The sequence below is a fragment of the Pollicipes pollicipes genome, unplaced genomic scaffold (genome assembly GCF_011947565.3).
Source record: "Pollicipes pollicipes isolate AB1234 unplaced genomic scaffold, Ppol_2.1 Scaffold_3087;HRSCAF=3621_pilon_pilon_pilon, whole genome shotgun sequence".
NCBI classification, from domain to species: domain Eukaryota; kingdom Metazoa; phylum Arthropoda; class Thecostraca; order Pollicipedomorpha; family Pollicipedidae; genus Pollicipes; species Pollicipes pollicipes.
Window position 1 is genome coordinate 5,555,720 of NW_023596225.1, and position 23,317 is coordinate 5,579,036.

Below are 23,317 nucleotides of genomic sequence, written 5' to 3' on the forward strand. Positions count from 1 at the left end.
CACTGATTTCTCGGCGCGATTTTTCCTTAAAAGACGCCCTGTCATGTTTAGAATGTCAGTTATCCTCTGGCCTGTTCTCAAATCCTAATCCGCGGCCCCCGTGCCTGTTCAAGATCCAGTACGGTCTAGCCCAATCCTTGGACTGATCCCACATCTATGGATACCCCAATCCGTAAACAGCTTTGCTCCAGACCGCAGCGCTCTGCAATCACCATGTATTGCGTTCAACCATAGATGCTCCGGCAGACCGATTGAGATGCACCGGTCGCTTATCCAATATAAAATAGTACGAAGCATTTTCGTATCACGGGAGGCACGCACCGAGAATCACGAGAATACGCGGTCAACAGAACTAACTAGCTCGACAGCATCACCACAACTTCTCACGGCGGAATGCATTTCTGGTACGAAAGCACACGCCATCTTGCTGGCAAACACTCGAATCAAAAGGAAGGTTTCGCATTGACCATTCACCGTACCCCTCTTCGCGCCATCTCGCACTCCGCAACCCGACCCTCGCCCACGCACGCTAATCAGAATCCTACACCCTCGAGTCAGATGACCAGCGGACCGAAATGGACGCCCGCGTCGTCACCGCTGACCACCGTACCAGAGGTGGCTGGGGCGGTGCAAGGCCCCTGTCTCTACATTGCCGGCCGTGGTCCCTCACGGCTGAGCGCAGCGGATGCTCAATGGCCGGGCTTGAACTGCCAGTGGCCGGCCAGGGCCGCTACAGCATTCGGCGCACCATGTAGTTGAGAATGCCGCCGTGGCGGTGATACGTTAGCTCCACCTCCGTGTCGAACCGCAGCACCACATGGAACGTCTTGCCGTCGCCGGTCTGCCAGGGAAAACCAACAACCACGTGAGCACAGACAAGTACGCGAAGGCACATGCGTCATGTGCCCCCATCGCTGTGGTCCTGACAAAAGCTGCTGGTCCGTGGACGGTAGCACTTGCCAGTTTTATACCTTGCACACAAAGCGGACCCCACGCGGCGGGAGCACAGACAAAGCACACGCTCGCAGCAGCAATCGTTGCCGCAAAAGCCACCGCACCCGCCCTGTCTGCGGTAGCTGGCGCACCAGGTCGTGACGCTGCTGGCCCCACCAGGCCGACGCGCCGCCAGTCGGCCCGGCCATCGGGTCAGATCTTCAGACGCCTCCGCCCGGCGTGCCTTACCTCGACAGGGATGTCCATGCCGGGCGCCAGCTGGTCGGCCGGCGGCAGCCGGACTGTGATGGTCTCGCGGCCGCTGAGGCCGAGCGAGTCGGCCGTCTGACCGGACCGGAATTGCAGCGGCACGATACCCATGCCCACCAGGTTGCTGCGGTGGATGCGTTCGTACGTCTCGGCGATGACAGCCCGTACGCCCTGTGGGAGGGTGGTGTCAGGCGAGGCTCGGCAGAGGCCGGGTTAGGCAGGCGGCGCTGAACGAGGTGCCATGGACAGCATGGTACACAGCCGTGCGCATGTGAACGCAAACGCCACAACCGCGAGACACGACACGAAACATGATATCGCTCCGGCAGTGACCATCAGTAAGTGACCATCCTGCCATTCTACGGAATGAAATGCGACGTAAACGAAATCAACGTTCCTGAGCCGTCACTATTCTCCGTAGCGATCCTATGCCCGACTGAGCCCGGCCCCCGGCAGCCGACTGACCATGAGGAACGGCCCTTTGGCGGCCCAGTCGCGGGACGAGCCGGAACCGTAGTCCTTGCCGGCCAGGATGATGAGCGGCCGGCCTTCGGCGCGGTACCGCTCGGCGGCGTCGAACACGTCCATGGCCTCGCCCGAGGGCAGGTGCAGCGTGCGCGGACCCGGCTTCTCCATGAGCCGGTTCACCAGCCGGATGTTGGCGAACGTGCCGCGCGCCATCACGGCGTCGTTGCCGCGCCGCGAGCCGTACGAGTTGAACTCGCGCGGAGTCAGGCTGCCGGCAAAGCGGGGTGTTCGCCGGAGGGCAGACACACTGTGCCAGCATGAGGGGAGCCACCCAGAGTGTCGCTGTCAGAAAAACGGTGCTAATGGCCCATCACAATGCTGCTACTTTCACAAAGGGACTATGTAACCTTTTTTACTCCTTACTTCAATTGGCTGCGTCCAATTTGGGCGGTAAACCAGTTTCTTGAAATACTTCTGAAAAGACAAAAGCTATATTCGCGCCGATGGGGTAAACGCCATCGCACTCCCTCCTCACCACTATGAAAGTAGTATTTTTAACTGGGGGGCGGGGGGGGGGGGCTTTTCTCGACATGTGCGTATGTTTTCCATGCATCAATTGAATAAAATGTCCGCGCGCGGGAGCTAGTCTCTTCAAAGAAATATATTACAAAGATCAGGTCGCTATCACGCAAATTCAACGAAATAGCGCAACACGGCTCTTATTTTTCCACAATGGCGTCTTTTTATCTACGTACAGCTGCTTCTTTCGGAGTGCTCTTTGACAGAAATGCTTTACTTTCATGTCAAGTTCGCTGGACGGTTGCGTTTTCAGAGCACGTATGTATCAGCCACGCACCACATGGTCCAGTGAAGCACACCTTAAAACTTCCAATTCTAATCCCCCTGGAAGCGTACGCTGTCCGCTGCACCAATCACAAACATCCATTTTTACTAACTCCATTCATATCTGCCCCATTAGTACGCCAACGTAAAATACACCTACCTCTGGAACCATGGTTGGAAGTGGCACACGATGTAAAATAAACATGTCTGGATCCTTTGCCAGAAAACCAGGGGTGCGGCCAGTCTGGATAATAGCCCGCGGGGGGGGGGCGGGGGGGGGGGGGTAATGAAGGACTCCTTATTGGTGAAAGCCTCTCCTCCCACGCCTAAAAGGTCACCGAATCGAAGTCACTTCATATCGAGAAGGCCAATTTTGCTTGTAAGTATACCTGTGTCGCGACAGTGAAGAGTTGAGAAACTGTGACTCACCCACGCGCCGCCAGGTAGCGAGCGGCCGCGCTGTTTCGGGCGATGCTGCCGGCCGGTGAGATGTGGTCCGTAGTGACGGAGTCTCCGAGAAACAGGAGGGCGTGCGCCTCCTCGATCTTCACGGGCGCCGGCAGCTCCTGGCGACGGCGGGCTAAATGTCAGTGGTAGGCGGACGGGAGTTCCGCCTGCAAGGCTCAATTGTCTGAAGATGCCGAAGTCCAGTCCTCGCAAAAACTGGATAATATGACGCAATTATGGTATATTTCGAGGGTGGCGGTACCACCGAATCGGTCGACGATCCCAGGACTGCATCATTCTCACGTGATTCCCACGCCAATCGATTATTTCCCATGACAATAGATCGGGATTTGTGACTTGAATTGCAGGCTTTTCGAAAAATCTGATCAAATCATGCAGTCAACAAGAAGGCGAAATGGTTTTAATCATGGTAGACAATTGTTTGTTTTTCTGTAGAATAATCAGCATCATGTCTGAATTTCACTGGCGGGGATCAAACGCTCCACCAAACTGTCAGCGCAGTGCTCACAGCGTCTAAAGGCCCAGGATTGCTAGACCAGAAAAGGCCTATTCAAGGCTCTATATGAGCTGTAGTCACCAAGCGATTAGTCTACGCCAAGCGCGACCCGCTGCGGGATGTCCATGGGGGTCACTTCGTCGGTGGCCCGCTGTCAGGACCGAATAGGCGGCCGAGATATGGGCCACCGGACGCACTGGGCCATGCCCCGATTCTAACGGACGGAGAGTGGGGTCTTTCTTTATGAACGCAAAGTAATAAACCGTGGGAAAGACGCACGGCGGCTAATTGCCACATCGTTCCACACGTCCAGGACATCTTCCCCAGCGGTGCGATAGGCCGGGACACTTCTCAAAGATTGCGGCACCACAGGTAACTTTCTGGAACGGAGGCCGACACGCCTAAGTAGGTCACATCGTGGCCTTCTCAAGATACAAGGTCACTGACCTAAAATCAACACCAGTGACCCGCTGCTCAGTGCGAGTATTTAAGTTCAAAACGGATGCATGAGGAGGTCTGGGGGCCACTTAGGAACCCAATCTTAAATTTGACATTGTTTGGCCTCCTTTGACCCGAAGGTCAATGACCTATAACACGTGAATTTTAACACAAGTGAGTGAATTTCAAAAGTGAGTCCGCACACAGCCTGACCGACCCTGTGCATTTGATGTCTCTAGCGACCTTAACCCTTGAGATCTCAGGGGGCCAAACTGACCTCCCCCACCCGAGAGGACATTTAACCGGCCACCCAAGCGCAGGCAGGCCTCAGCGAGTCATGACCCAACCAATGCAAGCCTGCCTGATTCGGCCCAGAAATTTAAAAACTAACTTAAATTTAAAAAAAAAACTCTTCAAATCAAGAGAAACTCGTCTCAACATTGAAAATCCTGCCTACACTTGACTGATTTCTGCAGCCTGTAATAACAAGGTAAGCTTAAATAATTGGACCGCCCGTGATTGCATAATCTATCAACAGGAAACTATTCAAAGCAGCACAATTGTTGAACGTGGGATGAATCGATGCCGAATCGGTTTACGCACTAAAACTCGTATTTGAATCAGAGCCGAACTGCTGACCTGAGATGTAAAACGACAATGAATCAATTAAAACACAAACTCATACGTTGAATCTGCGCTCAATCGTTGAAGACGGGTCTTGAATATATAGTTTGTAATACATAAATTGAATCGCAATACAACAACGCGCTCAGCGCTCTGCGCGCCAAACGGAGATCTCAACGCCCGGAGGAGCGGGCGAGACGTGTTGGCGGGAGTCGCCATCAGCCCTCTCTAGCGTCCCAGCAGTAATGGGTCACTCATCACCTTGGTCATGTTCTGGAAGAAGGGCGGCAGCTTGATGTAGGTGGAGTTGCCGTCCCACGGATACAGTTTGCTCTCTGGCGTCTCCAAAGCGTTCCAGTTGTCATTCCCTGCATTGGAAGACAGCGCGTCACACAAAGCAATGCTGCCACCGAACGACATATCGTTCAAAAGCAGTCAAAGCTAACCACACTACACATGTTCTGTGCACTCATTTACGGGCGGGTTATACACAACGCTGTGGGCGAAAAACCTTTTTTTGTACGTGCACGGTACAGCTAACGAACAAGCTCTCTGACATTTCCAATAGAGCGTGAGCAAAATTTGAGGCCCCTCTTCCAGGCATCTGCACTAAACGAAGCATTACTGCGAGCGTCAGGCAATGCCACGCGGTTCCCACCGGCGCCTCAACCCAGACGAATCGCGCCGCGCCCGCGTGAGCGGCGCTAGCGGAGCTGTCAGTAATGGCGGATACAGACCATCGCCACGGAGAAGCTGTCTCCAGTCATGAGGAATCTGGCCAGATACAGAAGATACCGAGCCGTGCTGATTCCGCCGAGATACATCCTCAACTCACAACCAAACCAAAAAACAAACTGAGATTTAGGCTACTTTTTCAGAGGGACCCTTGTTCCGAGACGGTCTGCTAGATAGCGAGCTTCCGGAGAGACCTATCCTACCTCCACCGGGTCAACCATGACCTTAAGATTCCTCACCAGACCTGCCATTCGCTGGTGCCCACCAACAAACGCGTTTATTGGAACCGAAGCAATGTTAGTGGCATACTAATGATGGTGTGTACATCCTTTAACAAATCATTGCTCAGGTGCTATTTCAAGTACGTCAAGACAGCTCGGCTGCTGAGAACGGCCGCCTTTCATCTCACCCACCCGTAGCTGGATAGCTTCGCGCCGGTTTAGCTGTCGTTATTTGCCCTGATTTTGCCACCAAATGCTGCCGCTGACCCGTTATTTTACGATCGCATGGGGGGAGGGGGAGGGCGGACAGAGGTCACAGGCACTGCTTAGCGTGGGCGATGCTCCCTGAAATCAATCCAATCAACAGGTTTTGACTCAAACTTCACGAGCAGTTCCTACTTATACGCCGTTACGGGTTAAATGCATTGGTGTTTAGGAAATGCTGTGCGTAAGTCATAAAATACGGGGTGTTCGGTTTTAAAATATCACCTTTAAAGCGTAAGGATGCTAGAAAAGGACAAGCGCGCCTAGCTGAAAAGCCTCGTTGACATTTTTTTGGTCATTTACATTGGAGTCCTTATGCCAGATATCTAATACCATTGAGACGTCTCACAACACTTCAAAGTGGCACTAGATATGCATGCTTTACGCAATGTGGCCTGGAAGCAAGAGGTGAAGGCCTCTCTTCCGCACGCTCCGCGGCTTAACACGCCATTTGTCGGAGACGGACGAGAAGGCAGTAGGCTGCCCAGCGAACGGTTGCCGCAATGCAACTGGCCAACACTACACGCAGCAATAACGCTTCAGGATTTGCATGGGAATGTCTACAAAGGAAAGGTCTAAATGTCATGATAGAGATTCCCACTGGGTATACCATGACAGCAATATGCCAACAGCTGAATACGCGGACGTGTTCGCACCAGGGTTCAGCAGTGCTTACACACCAGTGAAGAGCAGTCGTTTCGAACACAGCAACAGCACCCTTTATGGCGCAAAAAAGTGCACAGCCGGCACAACCCCATGTGGTGAGTTTAGTCCTCGACATAAGCCACCAATCGGACCTCCACGCACGTCAGATCCCCCCTGAAGATGTATGGTGGCTTTGGTCACTAGTGTGGCGGCCTCTCGCGCCGGCGCTTCCAGTGGTGCCAGTGGAAATCCACGCACAGGGACAGGATACCCGGCCGGTACGAACCTTCGGTGATCTTGGAGTAGACTTGCGTGAACATGGCCGGGATGACGCACTGGGCCTCCAGCTGCTGGATCTCCTGGCGCGAGGGCCAGATGTCGCGCAGGTACACGTCGCCGCTCTCAGAGCTACCTGTGGAGACCGGCAGCGGGGGTCAGCGGCGGCGTGACCTCAGCCGACCCAGCCGCTCACGGAGCTGCCTGTGGAGACCGGCAGCAGGGGTCAGCGGCGGCGTGACCTCAGCCGACCCAGCCGCTCACGGAGCTGCCTGTGGAGACCGGCAGCGGGGGTCAGCGGCGGCGTGACCTCAGCCGACCCAGCCGCTCACGGAGCTGCCTGTGGAGACCGGCAGCAGGGGTCAGCGGTGGCGTCACCTCAGCCAACGCAGACGCCCCCAGAGCTGTCTGTGGAGACCGGCAGCGGGGGTCAGCGGCGGCGTGACCTCAGCCGACCCAGCCGCTCACGGAGCTGCCTGTGGAGACCGGCAGCAGAGGTCAGCGGAGGCGTGACCTCGGTCAACCCAGCCCCGTCACCTTTATTTAAGGGCATACACAACAGGTAAACCGACACCGTCATCAGGAGCGTCACCTTTGTACCGCCACTGGCACATGGAGTGATTGATGCCTCGAGTCCAAATATATTGTAGCGAAACAAGTGACATCCTCAGGATGAACCGAATACCAAATACGACCCATCCTACGACCGAATTCTCACAATGGGTCGCTATAGATAGCTCGCCGCAGCTTGATACAGCTGCTGCACTGTTTGATCGTTGTTACAAGCTCCGTCGTAGCCCGTAAAGTGCACTGAACGATCTCCTCCACGGGAAACGGGTCTTGCATCGCTAAGCCGACGATATCCGCGCGCAAAGCTACACCGGTAACAGATCTAACACAAACAGGGTGTGAGAAGAATGACATTATCGTTTCTCTGCCGACTTCTGAACGTTCTATGGCCACAACAACAAAGGGACGGTAGGTCAAGTTTCCTGATTTGACTGAATGGCTGGGAAATTCAGATGAAGTGGTCTTTAACATCCACAAATCTCGGACATCCATCAAATTACCACTAGAGTGCTGTTCTTCCGTTTTACTTTACATTTTCCAGTCTTGTGTAAGCCCATGAACCAATACACAGACATAGTGAAAGCAGCACTACCGTGTGGCACTCGCCTCCCAGTGAGGCAGTTCGAAACTTTGCACAATCAATGTGGGCCATAAACAAAATCCTATCAAAAGGAATGATGCATGAAGTATCAAGTAAATCATGACGTAACATTACAGGCATTTAACTCTTCATAGGTCCAATCCCTTTAAAGTCACTTTCAACCACCTGGCATAGACACTCAACACAGCTATTTCTGTGCGCACAGAGTTACAAACCGCAGGGAGTAGACATTGCCATTTAACACAGAGCACCCAGAGCACAGAGCTTATCGGGGGAGGGGGCCGACGAGACCAGAGGGAAACTAGGGCACGAGAGACGGCACACATTACCGCTTTAAGAATGTGACTTTTCGCCAATCCATATAAACAAATTCTAAGACATCAGAGCTCCTCCCCTTCCTCCGCTCAACACCACAAAATCACCCCGGCTGACCAATGGGCATCTCCACATCCTCCGGCTGACCAATGGGCGCCCCCGCATCGCCCCGGCTGACCAATGGGCATCCCCCACATCCCCCGGCTGACCAATGGCCGTGCCCCACATCCCTCGGGTGGCCAATGGCCGTGCCCCACATAGGCCGGGTTCACCAATGGGCATCCCCACATCTCCTGGCTGACCAATGGGCGTGGTCTCGAAGTCGATGTCCACGCGGCCGGCCAGCGCGTAGGCGATGACGAGCGGCGGCGAGGCCAGGTAGTTGGCGCGCGACTGCGGGTGGATTCGGCCCTCGAAGTTCCGGTTTCCCGACAGCACTCCGCAGCACACCAGGTCTCCCTGCAGGGCGGGGGAGAGCAGGCGCGGGACGCGGGGCCAGTCGGTCAGAGACGGCGCCAGACGGCACACCACCACAGACCCTCGCCAAAACTGTCCAGCTGATAAAAAGATAGGACAACTTAACGCTATCAAATACACATTGCCATTAGATGACGATCTGGGATTGATTTTAAACTAGAAATAGCGATTATCTTCTGCCTTCCAGGCTTGCTAGTACGCCCGGAAGGCGAGGATCCAGCTTTTTAAGGCGTTTAGAATCGGGTGAAAACATATTCCATCTGAGCTCTTGCACGCGTGGCAGCAAGACAGGTGGTTACCCAGAGGACAGTGCACGGTCAGCATTCTCCCCTCGCAGGCTGATGGGGCACAGGGAGGTAGGGAGTCAATTACCTGCCTAACAACATTATATATGTTAAAATGTCCTATCCACAGCCTTGCCCGCCCAACAAGCCGGAAGAGAGTCGTGCATTAGCTTGAAGTGTATCGGTCGTGCGGCCCTGCAGCCAGCTGCCGGCGCGTCGCACCTTCTCGATGGCCTCTGCCACCGGCTCGGGCAGCGGGCCACTGTTGCCGATGCATGTCATGCAGCCATAGCCGACCACGTCGAAGCCCAGCTGCTGCAGGAAGGGCAGCACGCCGCTGTCCTCCAGGTAGTGCGACACGACCCCGGAGCCGGGCGAGAGCGAGGTCTTGATCCAGGGCGGCACCGTCAGGCCGCGCTCCACCGCCTTCTTTGCCAGGATGCCTGCCCACCGGGAGCAGGGTCACGACGACTCACACTCACACTCACTCACACGACCACGCGGCCGACCTGCTGGGCATAGGACCAGCCGTCTGGCGCTGCCATTCTCTCTATTAGAGGGCCCTGTGTGGTGCTGGACGCTGCTTCACTTTTGCCTGGTGAGGCATTGCACATAATCCCTAGCTAGTCCAAAAGAGAGCATGGCACCTGTCTCAGCCAGGGCAAACACCTGCGGTTGGGTCCGGCTGCAAATCGATGTGTAGCGAGGCCTTTATCGTGATGGCCCCGGTCACAGCAGCTGCAAATGTGACACCAAATCAACATATTCTGAACCAGTCACCCCAAGTGACTACTGGGAAATGCTGCTTCGCGGTGATTCTGACTGATTCAAAATGACACATTGGCAGATTCATAATGCTGTAATATGGCATGTATATATATATATATATATATATATATATATATATATATATATATATATATGTATACACCATGCACAATGATCCGTCTCCAAGTCCAGCGCACCCCTCAAATCCACTTTGGCTCCTGATCACGTGGCACCCTGCACCACTAGGTACACTCACCGGCGCCGAGCATGACGGACGGATTGCTGGTGTTAGTACAGGAGGTGATGGCTGCGATAACCACGGACCCGTGTCCGAGGCTGTACGTCTGACCGTCAAACTGGAACTCGCGCTGGTCGGCCAGTCGGTCGCTAGGGATGCCGTATCCCTTGAAGCCCACCTGGACAGGGGGGCGACGGGGAGGGTCACAAGGGCCCGACCGACAACGCCAGTGCGTGGATGAGCCACAGAACAAAGGGCACATGGTACAAATACACAGATGGTGCATGCCACTGGGGCTTTACGAAACACTCAGTTGCTGAAGCTACATGGCGTTGCCTGTCTCTCAACCTGGCGGGAGTGGCGGGGACCGCGAGGAATCGAAACCTTTACTTCTGGTTTCCCAGACGCGCAGCTCAACCGCTACAGAGCACACCACACAAAGAGGGCGCAGACCACGGACGCAAAGCACACGGAACATCTATACCGAGAGCAGAGCCGAAGCCTGGCCAGGGCGCTGGCGGAAGAGGACATGGGAGACACGATTGACTGATCGCTGGCGCCAGCCCAGGCTTCACCGTGGGGCCAGTGATACGTCCGCACACCAGGTCCGTGTTCCAGAGAGGAATGAGGCGCTAGCACACCACGCCCACATCAACTTTACAGCCTGCTGTCAAGACACTTCAGTCACGCCGAGCTCACCTTGTTGGAGAGACACTGCAGGAAGTCTTCGCGCATGCGCGCGGCGTCAACGCGGTCGTGCGGCCGCTTGGGTCCGCTGAGCGAGGGCACGACGGAAGCCAGATCGAGCTCCAGCACCTGCGAGAAGGCCGGATCCTGGCCCGAGTCCGCGTAGTCCCGGAACAGGCCAACCGCTCGCAGATACGCCTCGGTCGTCTCGATCCGGTGCGCCTCACGACCTGGGGCCCCGCCTAAGGTCAGCGGCGGCCATGCCCTGCACACACGCCTCGGTCGTCTCGATCTGGCGCGCCTCACGATCTGGGGCCCGCCTGAGGTCAGCGGCGGCCATACCCTGCACACACGCCTCGGTCGTCTCGACCCGGCGCGCCTCACGACCTGGGGCCTCGCCTGCGGTCAGCGGCGGCCATACCCTGCACATATGCCTCAGTCGTCCCGACCCGGCGCGCCTCACGACCTGGGGCCCCGCCTGAGGTCAGCGGCGGCCATACCCTGCACATATGCCTCGGTCGTCCCGACCCGGCGCGCCTCACGATCTGGGGCCCCGCCTGAGGTCAGCGGCGGCCATGCCCTGCACACACGCCTCGGTCGCCTCGATCTGGCGCGCCTCACGATCTGGGGCCCCGCCTGAGGTCAGCGGCGGCCATACCCGCACGGCCAGGGCGCTGGCGGAGGAGACCGCTCAGTCGGGGTGACCGTTCACCGACTGGTGCGGCGTCCAGGTATGCCTGGACACGGTCCGGATGTTCTGTACACCTTCGGTCGGCGGTGGGGCACAAATGGTGCCTGCGCTGGGTCTGAACATCAATAACCAGACTCGTCCGGAAAGAGAAGTCATCTGAGCGTCAGTAGTAGATCACATGTTTGAAAAAACATCACCCGATGTGCAAAATATGTGGTTCAAATAACGCTTCCTTTTTTGTTGGCCACAGCCATTACGCTCGTCATCCAGAGAGAAGCGACAAAAGACTGCGGACGCGTAGTACAGCATGAAAGGTGAGGGACGGAAGTCCCCGTGTCATAGCCTGCCTGTCTTCCCAGGTTATCAATCGGACCCGTCCGTGGGTCTGCGCTACATGGTGCTCCCGCCCTCCCTCGCAATACTGCGAGGGCCGTCCCAGCCGAGACGCGGCTGCCCTCCAGACGTGAGCGGCAGCGGCCCTGCTAGTCCGTCGGCGGCGCGCCGGCGGCAGGGCCGGCCGGGGCGCGCCTCACCCGTCTGGCGCAGGTAGTCGATGCTTTTGGCGTCGACGGGGAAGAAGCCGACGGTGGCGCCGTACTCGGGGCACATGTTGCTAATGGTGGCCCGGTCGGCGATCGACAGCTGGCTGACGCCGGGCCCGAAAAACTCGACGAACTTGCCGACCACGCCCACCTGGCGCAGGTGCTGCCGGAGAAGGAGAAGGACTCCCCTCAGTGGTGACCTCGGCTCGGGCTCGGGCTCGGCTCGGGCTCGGCTCGGGCTAGGGCTCCGGCTCGGGCTCCGGCTCGCATTATCGTTAGTGATTTAGTTGCGACGGTTGAACGAAGAGGACGCCTTGGGTGCCTGCATCAGGTTGAAGTAGGACTCGTTGTCGAGGCTATGACCGCGAAGCCGCAGCGTCTCAACGCACGGATTGATTTCGCAACGGGTACGGCACCAGGCCAAGCAGTCGGCCATCCACATGTCTTCCGTACTTCCTAACTGCCCCACACTCTCCTGCACCGTACTCCGAAACCTTACACACCTCAGCCCACAGCGCCGTTTGGGGGTTTGCGAGTCACGGATATCACTCAAGCTAGGTCGACTCACATCGCGTGCCCGTTTGTACTGATACTTTGCATTCTTGCAGCCAAGGGCGGCTGATGTGCCGCTGAGAGCGGCAGCTGCCCTGCCCCATACTCTGGCCGCGGTCGGCGGTGCTCACCTTGGTGATGGTCAGCACGATGTCGGTGGAGGTGGCCAGCGGGCTGACGCGGCCGCTGATCCGGTAGCCGACCACTTGCGGCAGCACCATGCTGATGGCCTGGCCCAGCATGACGGCCTCGGCCTCGATGCCGCCCACGCCCCAGCCCAGCACGCCCAGCCCGTTGATCATGGTGGTGTGCGAGTCGGTGCCGACCAGCGAGTCGGGCCGCAGCAGGCCGTCCGTGTCGAACACGACGCGCGCCAGATACTCCAGGTTGACTTGGTGCACGATCCCCGAGCCCGGCGGCACGATCAGCATGTTGCGGAAGGCTTGCGAGCCCCACTGCCGGCAGAGAGGGCGACATTGTCAGGGGCGACCACGCCCTGTGGCCGGCCCGGAGACTCCAGCGGAGAGTCACAGCTGCCCAGCGGGACATCGGTGCAGCCGGCGTTCAGTTCCACACACACACAGCGAGGAGCAGCAACAGTCGCCATCCTTACTGCAGATGTGTAACTGTCCCTCATGAGGTGCTCACTGTATCAAGGAGGTACCTGGTCAAGTACAAATTATCGAAAAATAATACACACTAATTCGGGTCCCATACATGGCGTGAGAACGTGCAGACTGTGGCCTGGGTCTTCTACATTAGACCAGGACGGACTGTGTGCACCACGTCTGCGCAGGAAGCCTGTCGCTTCTCCTCCATGTCTTCGGATCCCGCTTCGGCTTTTATCATTTTTTTTCACGGTTCCTTCCGTTTCGACTTCGACTTCGTGCGATTTTAAGACGTTCGCTACGGCTTCCACCGTATCGCATTTTTTACAGCTGGCTTCGGCTTTGTCATGGGTTCCGATTAAGTATTGATATATGGCCTCAGCTGCATGCGAATTTAGACACCTTCGGCTTTACCACATTCATTTCTTAATTCAGTTGCCATTTTCCTTTGTCACAATAGTCATGCTTGTCCCAGTACCCCAATAAACCACGCAATTTTATAGTTCAACGAACACATGGCTGAAAACCAAAAGTCAGCCGGTCGTCGTTCTACGGAAAGACAGACGAGGTATTTGCATAGTAGCGGAGGCAGCTCTGAGTCTCCCCCAAATCCGGCCAAACAGCCCAGCCGAGCTGCGGCCAGGAACGCCTAGTGGGACGCCGTAGCCACAAACCTTCAAAAACTGGAAGCGTTCCTTGTTTCTCTCGAACTCCAGAGCCTGATTTTTCTTCAGAGCGTCAGACCTGGAGCACAACAGGAGTGTGAAATGTGCCATGTGTGATGCTATCATTTGCAAAGCATGTAGACAAAACAACAGTAATACAGGTTCCCTTCCATATCTCCATTCGCCCGTTTTTTTCCAGGAATACGGTCATTTCTACTGCCTTATCTACGTGAATACTGCTCCTTGCAAATGCACTGAACAACTTACGTAATTTGCAAAGCACATTTGACATGTACAGGGTGCATTTGACGGTTTAGATAACTACGCAAATGGCTTTAGCGACAGCATGTTGGATCTAGCAGCCTACGTGTTGTTGCCATGGCATCAGATCAGGGGCCTGCGCAGATCGTCAGAACAGCTTTATTCATCCATCTGCCACCGTGAATGCGCGATAACAATACCAACTATCGCGATTAAACAATCTGTAAGCAGGCATGGATGAATTGTTCCGACCATCGTTGTAGTCGACGCGGACGACAGTTTGGCCCGTTATCCCAACCGTGATACCAATACCTCGCTTCAATTCTTCCGTAAAACTGTAAGCTATGACCGCATACCATTACATCCAGGCATTGAGCGCACAAGGTCAACGTTACGCAACGAGTTACCGCATAAGCGTATTTTTGTCACAGCACTTAGTCATTGACATCGACCACACTAGACTTGCATAAGTCAACGCGCCAGTCCTGAGGGGAAAATAATGTCGACGCTCATCATGAATCAATATGTTGTGGCCATTAAGGAAGCACAGTCACAACGCACAAGAAATATTGATTATTTCACTTCACAACTGATCTAATTTTCGATTAGACGATACATTCTGTAGGGCGGGTACTCCCATTCGTTAGGGGAGCTCCCCTCAATCATTGCGGCAGGCTTGATCTCGTGAAGTCTGCAGACCGTACCGGCTCTTAAACGGGAAGCCAATATAGTCAGCCGTGAAAACACGCACCAATGGCTTCGCCTGTACCGCCGCGATACGGCACGGTACGCATCCTTTCCACTTCCCGCCGTGTGCATGACCGCACGACAGCAATGCAGGTGGGCAGGCGTCACCGTGCCGAGCCGATGCCGCGCAGCCACACCAGGCGGCACGGCCAGCACAGCACAGCAGCGCTGCAGCTGAGCGGCGTCGGTCGCGGCTGGCTGAAGGCCCGCTGCGGCCAGCCCGCTGCCCGGCCCACAGCCGGCCGTGTGGGTCAATGAGGCCGCACGGTACGCTGAGAGGGCACAGCAGGTGCGGGTGCCTCGCTGATGGGACAAGACATGCACATGCAGACCGCTGAGTCACGGTACGCACGCGAAAGGTGGTGGCAGGCACGACCTGCTGCCGCGCGGCTCTGCGGTACGTACGTGCGTGTGAAGTCGACCTGGACCGAGTGGTCGATGACCAGGTCGGAGGGGCAGACGGGGTTGATCTTGTCCGGGTCACCGCCCAGGTCCCGCACCGCCTCCCGCATTGCGGCAAAGTCCACCACGGCCGGCACGCCAGTGAAGTCCTGCCGCGCACACGACGGCGGTCTGTCATAACGACCCAACAAACTGCCGACCGCACACAACACAGTGCCCAGAACCTGACCTTTTCGGTGGAAAATGGCATCCACGATAGCCCAATTCCTACCACGCACTGTTAGCACTTCATCTTCAGAACCAGCACTCGCGGGGGCTAGGGATCCACGTGCTTCAACATTTACTTACATCTTTCACTACCACGCCTAACACCTGCATCCCAACAATGGTCCCGGCGGAGCCCGAATCACGCTGGCACCTGCAGGATGACGCGGGCCGGCTTGAACGGCACCTCCACGGTGGCGGCGGCGGGTGCGGTGTGCACGCGCCAGTCCAAGATGTGGTTGACGTCCGCGCAGCGCACTTGAAACTCGTCACAGCTGCGCACGGCCGCCTCCAGCAGCACGCGTATCGAGAACGGCAGCGCATCTGGTGACGAGTGCGACCCATCATCAGTGTATCCTAAGGTGTGCAACAGCACGACGCCATGCGATTAGAAGGGGCTCTCCGAGTGACCGCCTCATGATCCGCACCGTAAGGGACGGGCCGCCATGCCTCTCTGCCATGTACTGAGCGGTGAAAATTATTCGAAGCAGCCAGTCGGCTGCGTTTCGAATTTCTATTTATACATTCGGTGGACACATCATAGTGGTTATGATTACGACGTTCATGCGCAGTGGATAGCGACACAAACGAAACACAAAACAACAGTGATCAGAATTTTTCCAGAATGTTCGATCTGACCGTATTGAGGCGGAAACGGGCGGCCGGTCTGGGCGTCTGTGGGACTGACCGGCCGGTCTGGGCGCAGGGGGACAGGCCGGTAGGGCTAGTCGCGGGTGGGACCAGGGCCGGCCGGCCGACCGGTCTGGACGCGGGTGGGGCCGGGACCGGCCGGCCGAGCATGGCGTGGGTGGGACAGACCGGTTGGGCTAGGCGCGGGTGGGACAGAGGACAGCGGCCACACGCCGGTCAGCTGTGGGTTATTGCTAGCTTTTTGCGCACATGCCGGCAATCGCGGCCAACTGATGGCGCTGGTGCCCTCGCCGTTTGCCCGCCCTGGCAGCTGCCATTGCAGAACATGCATGACAATGCCGCAGAACGTCGCAGGCCTGCCACGCAGGCCAGGGCTCGCTGTCCTGTGCGTGCTTTCGGTAGTTTTTCATGCGAGACAAGGGCGTTATTGCTGGATACAGCGATATCATGCAGCACAAGCCCCAAGCCGGCATTACTGAGCCGGCATGCCTCTCAACAGGGCACGGAAGCGTAGGGCAAATCTCTCGAGAGGTCGACCTTCAAGTGTCGAGCGATAACGTTTCTGACGCGCGCCGCCCGCCCGGCTCCAGCCCGTACCGGCCGTAAGCTGACCCGACAACGCGGCACGCCAGCAGCCGGCGGCACCCGCACTCGACCTTTACCCGCCACCACTCCACAGGCGGTGGTATGAGGTAACAGCGCACGTCGGCAGCACCCCGCTTCAGCACGAGCCGCAGGACTCCGGTCGCTACTCACTGGGCTGGTCCACAAAAGTGCTTTGTAAACCATTCAAAAGTGCATTTACCAATGTACTCGCGCTATTGGCGACCTAAGCACTCAACAAAATACTTGTGCAAAATTTAATTAATTTAGAATACGCTTACCACGGCCACATGACCAAGAACTCAGAGCAAGTTGGCTGTCACGAGTGCTGCCATCTGTGCGGCAATTATCCTGCTTGATTGGATACAAAATTACGCTGTTATGCCTCAAAGGCACAACAAAGGGAGGGCGAGAGTTACCGCTGCGTGCGGCTTCCGCGCGCATAAGGGCCTACCCGTTAATCTCTCCAGCATTCCTAGACGGACGGATATTCAAGGAATGCCCGCGGAGACTTGCACCACGCAGAAAGCAGGTCCTTAAGTGGAATACTGTGACACTATGGCTTACACCTACAGAAAAGCGAGATGGATTGATCGGTTTCCGTTGAATCAGCGCCAAGAAACAAGCTGCCTTAATGGGAGAAGAATTTCCGCAGCGATACTTTGAGCTTCGCCATGCCGATAAGTTAAGCAGGCTAGAAGGCGGCCAAACCTCAGACCGGCCGAGGGGTGATGGGTTGTAACAAAGGCCGCCTTCACCCTGTTCTGGACAGCGGCGTGCTCAAAAACGCTCAACGGGGGCTTTGACCGGTGCCGGGCTGCCGACGCAGGCAAGTACTGGAAATGCACACCAAAAAAGGAGAAAAAACTTCAGACACAGGATAAAAGGTGTTTTTGACATCCAGAAATCAACGCCATTATTATCATCAAAATATTGTCGTGAACCATCAAATGGCAATGACGTCAGTACTTTGGGGCCCGGAAAGGGGCGGCAGTGCATAAGGGGGTGCCGGGTCATATTCCCTCACTTCTTAAGAAAGTTTAACACTAACCCTTATCCACTATGGTCATGCATGGAAAGGCATGATCTAACTGTCGCCCTGGTGGTGGGGGGGGGGGGGGGGAGACATGCGAGTCCCTCCCCAAGAGTTTACCGGTGATATCTCTCCGGCACGTCGTGTAATCGAGCCCACATTTTTGACGGCATAAGAGTGATGCATCGCACGCGTATTAATACAGAAATACAGCACTTCCCCTTCTGAGTAGTGACGGTTTTTTTTAAGAACGCTGCGTGGCGACCAGCGGCCGACGCGGGCTGTCCGGCGGCGATCAGTGAATGCGCCGATCAAGCGCGGCGGGCCGACATCGGCACATTGACGGAGTCCTACATCATAAACATATGCTCATAAACACAAAACAACTGGATGCCAACATGCTCAGTTTTAAACAAGGCACACGCCTGTGTACCTTTTATGTTCCTACGTAGCACAGCTTCGTAAAATTGTGACGTAAAGCTGAAATAGTGCGATTTTCAGGATAAATTGACATTTGGGCTGGCACAGTCGGGTAAATTATTGGCCTAGCCATGTAACGCTTATCATCAATCACAAGCTCTTATTGAGACCAATTCCACTCCTCTCTTCGTCCATCGCCATCTCTCTTAGTTAAGAAGTGGCACGGAACAGCACCATTACCTTGCTGGCCTGCGTCATGAAAAATAGTGAATCCGGTTGACTGTTAAAACCGGCATTGGGACCATTGTTTTCTGAGACTTCCCTATCCCTATGCTGCAATGTCATTTCCACTAAAGCCAGATCATTGCAGACAATCAGTGACCTATCGCTGAGGCAAGCAACCCAAGCTCTACAAACGTAGCACGCTTGCGTGTCTAAAAATGGCCGAGCTGTAACGACCGTCTCATCGCTTTCGGGCCCATCCCCACGCATTAGGAGGCGCCACTTCGACGGGATTGCTCCAAGCACACTAAGGGACATCCCTGCAGGCGAGAAGCCAGAACGGCCAAAACGGCTCAAACGTGGCATATGCGCACACAAGTGACTCATGGAGACATTTGTCAACCATTCTACCGCCTTGGGGATGGAAGATGCCATTGTACAAGCAGTCTCGCAGCCGGCCGGCCGGTCGAAAGTTGTCTCCAGTCTAACAACGGAGCTCCCCAGAACCGCCAGTCACCCAGACTGCTTGTATAATGGCACCTTCAATCCCCGAGGCGATAGAATGGTTGACAAATGTCTGCATGTGTCACATATGTGCACAAATGCCATGTCTGAGCCGTTTGGCCATTCTGGCTTCTCGCCTGCAGGGAGGTCCCTTGCTGGACTTGGGGCAATACAGTTGAAGTGGCGCCTCCTAATGCGTGAGAATGGACCCGGCAGCGATGAGACGGTCACTACAGCCCAGCCATTTCAAGACATGAAGACGTGCTACGTTTGTAAAAGTTTGGATGGTCTTATTTGCCGGGAAATCCGTTGTTGGAGTCAGCAATTACCGGCCGGCCGGCCGCCAACCGCTTACGAGCCTGCCCGGGTGCACCTTGCCGCCGCATCGCAGAGCGGGAAGGCCGCCCGCCACCTGGTGGTAGACGGCGCGAAGGATGCCCCTTAGTGGACCTAGCCTCGATTGTTCAGGAGGACCTTTAGGTTCTGGCACATATGACATACCTATTTGCTTAAAAAAGACATTGGGCACATTTTAGATGCAAATATTTCCAGTGCCTTACTTCTCCCAAAATGGTAATTAAGCCCAGATTTGGACGGCAGAATAATCTTGAGTAACTTCAATTTTCCTAAAATGCGAAGTCCTGTAAAACCGCATGCAAATCGTTACACAGTCTAGTGAATAACTGTATGTGCTACACTGACAATGAATAAATGAAAAATATTTAACAGCAATGTTGGTTAACCGCAGCTTTCTACTGATGGATCGTGACCACCCTTTTCTACACATTCCTTCCCAAAGAGACACCAATTCTACAGAAAGCAGTGCAGAAAAATTCCACCATATTGTCCATAGCACTGGGAGTGCACTCGTGCCCACAAAGGTGTATGGTGGGGACAGCTGGACCAGTCTGTAAGGAGGGAAGTGTGAGCAATCGGACTTGAGTGAGATGCCAGTCTGGTGCAAAAAATGTGCACCAAATTGCTGGGGCATGTCAACTTCTGATGAGCAGGGCACTGGACACTGGATGTAGCTATCAAAGAGAATGTTTCATGTCTGAAGACATGAAAGTACACATCAGATATAGTAGCAATAAGCTCACTTATAACTGTTGGTACACTTACATGGAAAACTGCTCTAGGCAATACAATTTTTCTTTTCAGTAAACATGCTCCTCACTACATCATTTTTTGGGTATGTTATCACACCATGCACACCATTAATTAGGAGCCAACTGACGGCCATTACAGTTAGAAATCCTGCACACAAACTATATAATGAACAACTTGACAATTTTATTTGTTGGCTTTGATCACCTCATGGCTCATTGAAAGGCAATATACTTATAAAGTCATGATGTCACAAATGCCTGGGTAGCCTTCAAATAGTCTCCCAAAATTGTCTGCACATCTTTGCTGGCAGCTGACTCAAAGACTAGAGAGGTTTAGGTCTTCAGAAGGGCACTGCTGTGAACTGCACCAAATGAATTTCAAGATGGCGATTTCAATTTAAAACCGCTTACAGATGTGGAACACCTCTTCAAAGGTTGGGCAACATAACATATCAGGCAGCCTGTAATGGAATTGCCAGAGAGGTGATGGCCTAGTTGCTAAAACTGATCACCAATAGTATTTCTGGACATCATGTGGAGGGGTCTGGGCAACAAACTGTTGGCCCAAGGTGGATGGAATGTGTAATGTTACAGCTGCATTAACCTTTATATACTGACTGCAATCCTGTGGCAATGCAGCCATAAATCACTAATGCTGTAAAATTTATTTGAACTAGATAGCACAAAGCTTGCAGGCCTCCAAGTGTACACCAATTATTCACAAGAAATCACCTCATATTCAACCAGGTGGTTTTCAACTGCACTTACTGTATCTTGGATCCTTCAGGGCAATGATGTCATAGTAATGGTATGTGGATTCATCCACTGTCAGCTCCTTCAGCAGATGGTCATATGGGTTTACCCCTGCCAACAAAAATCAGCCATATTAAGTATCACATATTGCAACATATGCTGCAGCATTCAAGACTGCAATATATTCTAGCAATACATATACACTCCAAATTGGAGGGTGGTTACGCACCAGGCTTAACCACCCTCCAAAACGGAAGGCGGTTATGCAACAGGCTTATACTCTCCAAAATGGAGAAGGCTATGCACCAAGCCTATAAGGTGATTTGCCCTCCAAAAATCTTCAGGGTGAACAATTTACTTACTGGAATAATAAAACACCAGAGCTGCGAGTCAAACAAACAGGTGATGATGGCTTTAAATAAGAGATGGCCATCAAACTGTCTCCATCCACTTGAATCCCATTTCCTGCATATCTTAATTGTGCACAAATAGGCATGCTGGCACAGTGGCGAGGTGACTAATGTGACTGGCTCCCATGGGGTAAGCCAGTTCCACTCTGGGTGGCAGTACACTCCTTCAACAGTGATTTGGTCAATACGCATGCCCCTTAGCCCATTACATTCAAAGGGTGACGTAAATGATGATAATGTACCCCTTATCCCAATACATTTGAATGGTGACATAAATGGTGATAATGTCACACCTATCTTAAAAGAAAGACCAAGCTCAAGTCCTTGTTACTAAACATTGCCATAGTTCTCATGTCCTTGAGAAGTCCCCCCCTTATTTGAGCTCCTGGGAGAAGGAAGTAGGCCAAATGTGGGGAGACCCTTGCTTGTTACATCAACTTTCTAGGGAATGCTTTTCTTATTCTCCACTTTTCTGCCCCCCCCCCCCCCCCACCCCCCAACACACTTGATTTGTGGAACTACACTGTCAATACCAAACTGTCTGTCATGGCATGAAAATGACCAATTCTAACCTTGAAGGTGACCACAAAAAACATCAAATGGGAGTGCCCTAAATCTGATATGGGGACCCAAAGCCTGGAGGCCTGGCTGGATACTCTAACCATCCAAGCACCCTAGATGCCAATCAGTCATCCCATAATTTGTTATGAGTAGAATCATCCCCAGCACATGATGCATATAGCCCACATTGAGCCAAAGTTTTGCCCCAGATTTCACATGTTTGCACCCACTTCCCTGCAAGACTGGCAGTCCCTGAATGTTGACACATTTGACTGTCTGAAAGATTCTTGAGAGTGTATGAGCCCAGTGCATAGACACCCTCCATCTTCAAGGGTGTATAGGCCCAGTGTGTCACCCTTCATTTTGAACAGCGTATACACACAGTCTATATTTCAACTATTCATCCATCCTATAAGCACACAAACAACAAATGGAATTGCCACCTTAGCTTAGCACAAGTCAATTAAAGCACTTGGGCAACAACCAAATATCTTAAAAGTCCCAGGTACGAAGATGTGGAACATGACAACACAATAAAGATGATGCAATTTCATCATTTGTGGCCCTGTAAAAAACAACAGACGGTCCCACACATTCAACTGTGCGCGACTGTCCGTAGCAACATTTTTGCTCAGCACTGCCAAATACCATCTGGCCCATGGCAGTGAACAACTAAGGCGCCGCTCGACCAGATGGAAAATATTCAAAGAAATAAATGTTTTCGCAACGGCACGAGCCTTCGCAGCTAATTGAGCACCCATTTAGAATAACTCCAAAGCATGTCGGGGTGTTACCAGTAACCCAGCACACTTTGAACAATACGTGCAGTATCAAAACTGCAGCGTGTCAGCGGATACGTAATTGGGGAAGGATGATGGCAGAATACTCACCGGTCGCCAGTTCCATCACTGTCGCGGAATCTTACACACGAGACAGGAACCCCCGAGCCCACTCGTAGCTGGTGCCCACCCACGCTCCCGCGAGGCGCTCGACTGCTGCACAATATTTTCCAAGGTTCTGTCCAAAAAATGAGAAATCGGATGAGTCTTTTCAGTCAGCTGGCATAGTAGGAAGCATATCTGGTAGATATGTGAGGCAGCGTAATAAACTAGCAGCCAATTGAAAAGGAATAGGACCGCCAAAGTATGAAACCTTGAATAAAGATCGAAGTTCGAAGTGCGAACGAGTGAACATGAACTGTGTTCCTTTCAGGCGGTAGCAAGGACGAATTTCCTTTTCATTTCGGTTGGCCTTGCTATAACATAGACGCAGCTCTCACAACTCTGAAAAATGGGAGCCGACTTTTCTCTCTTTAAGGCCCCAGACAGCATAACCAACTGGAACCCATGTAGATCCGTGATGGACAGTCATATGGGGCCATCAGGGCTGCCCATTTCGGTCCCATGTGGACATGTCGTGGGCGCCCACCTGGGTCCTGCATGAACAGCCCACCTGGGGCCCATATGGGCCCAAACCGGAACCCATATGGGGCCCACCTGGCAGGGGCGGAGTATCCGAATTTGGGATCGGAGGGTGGGGGAGAGAGTTGACGAAGGCCCCCAAACCGATGGGCTTCCATATTTAAGTATAGGCACGCAGCCAGAGCCTCGGCAAGGGAGGACGTAGGGTCGACAAAGAGTCTGATAATGAAAGCCTCCTCCCCAAAGCAAATATCACCGAATATAGTTCAGTTCTTAA

At 54.0% G+C, this 23,317-nt stretch overlaps 1 protein-coding gene across 1 annotated transcript; it reads right to left on the bottom strand.

Annotated features, from left to right (window-relative positions):
* Positions 1-201: 201 nt before the first annotated feature.
* Positions 202-22,598, bottom strand: LOC119089370 (cytoplasmic aconitate hydratase). Its single transcript, XM_037212040.1, has 17 exons — positions 22,510-22,598; positions 20,664-20,759; positions 15,508-15,677; positions 15,093-15,238; positions 13,689-13,758; positions 12,538-12,861; positions 11,846-12,017; positions 10,634-10,851; positions 9,953-10,112; positions 9,151-9,371; positions 8,470-8,626; positions 6,692-6,817; positions 4,802-4,908; positions 2,944-3,080; positions 1,669-1,939; positions 1,183-1,374; positions 202-841 (listed from the first exon to the last, which is right to left on the bottom strand). Exons 1-17 carry the CDS (start codon positions 22,523-22,525, stop codon positions 731-733), a joined length of 2,694 nt encoding a protein of 897 aa, XP_037067935.1. The 5' UTR covers positions 22,526-22,598; the 3' UTR covers positions 202-730.
* Between the last annotated feature and the right edge of the window lie 719 nt (positions 22,599-23,317).

What these genes read in the sequence shown, in the direction of transcription:
- LOC119089370 (XM_037212040.1), bottom strand. An exon ending in AACGCTTCCAGTTTTTGAAG is followed by an intron (nt 12,862 to 13,688) that starts GTTTGTGGCTAC and finishes CTCTGCCGGCAG; the next exon opens with TGGGGCTCGCAAGCCTTCCG. An exon ending in GCATGGACATCCCTGTCGAG is followed by an intron (nt 842 to 1,182) that starts GTAAGGCACGCC and finishes TTTCCCTGGCAG; the next exon opens with ACCGGCGACGGCAAGACGTT.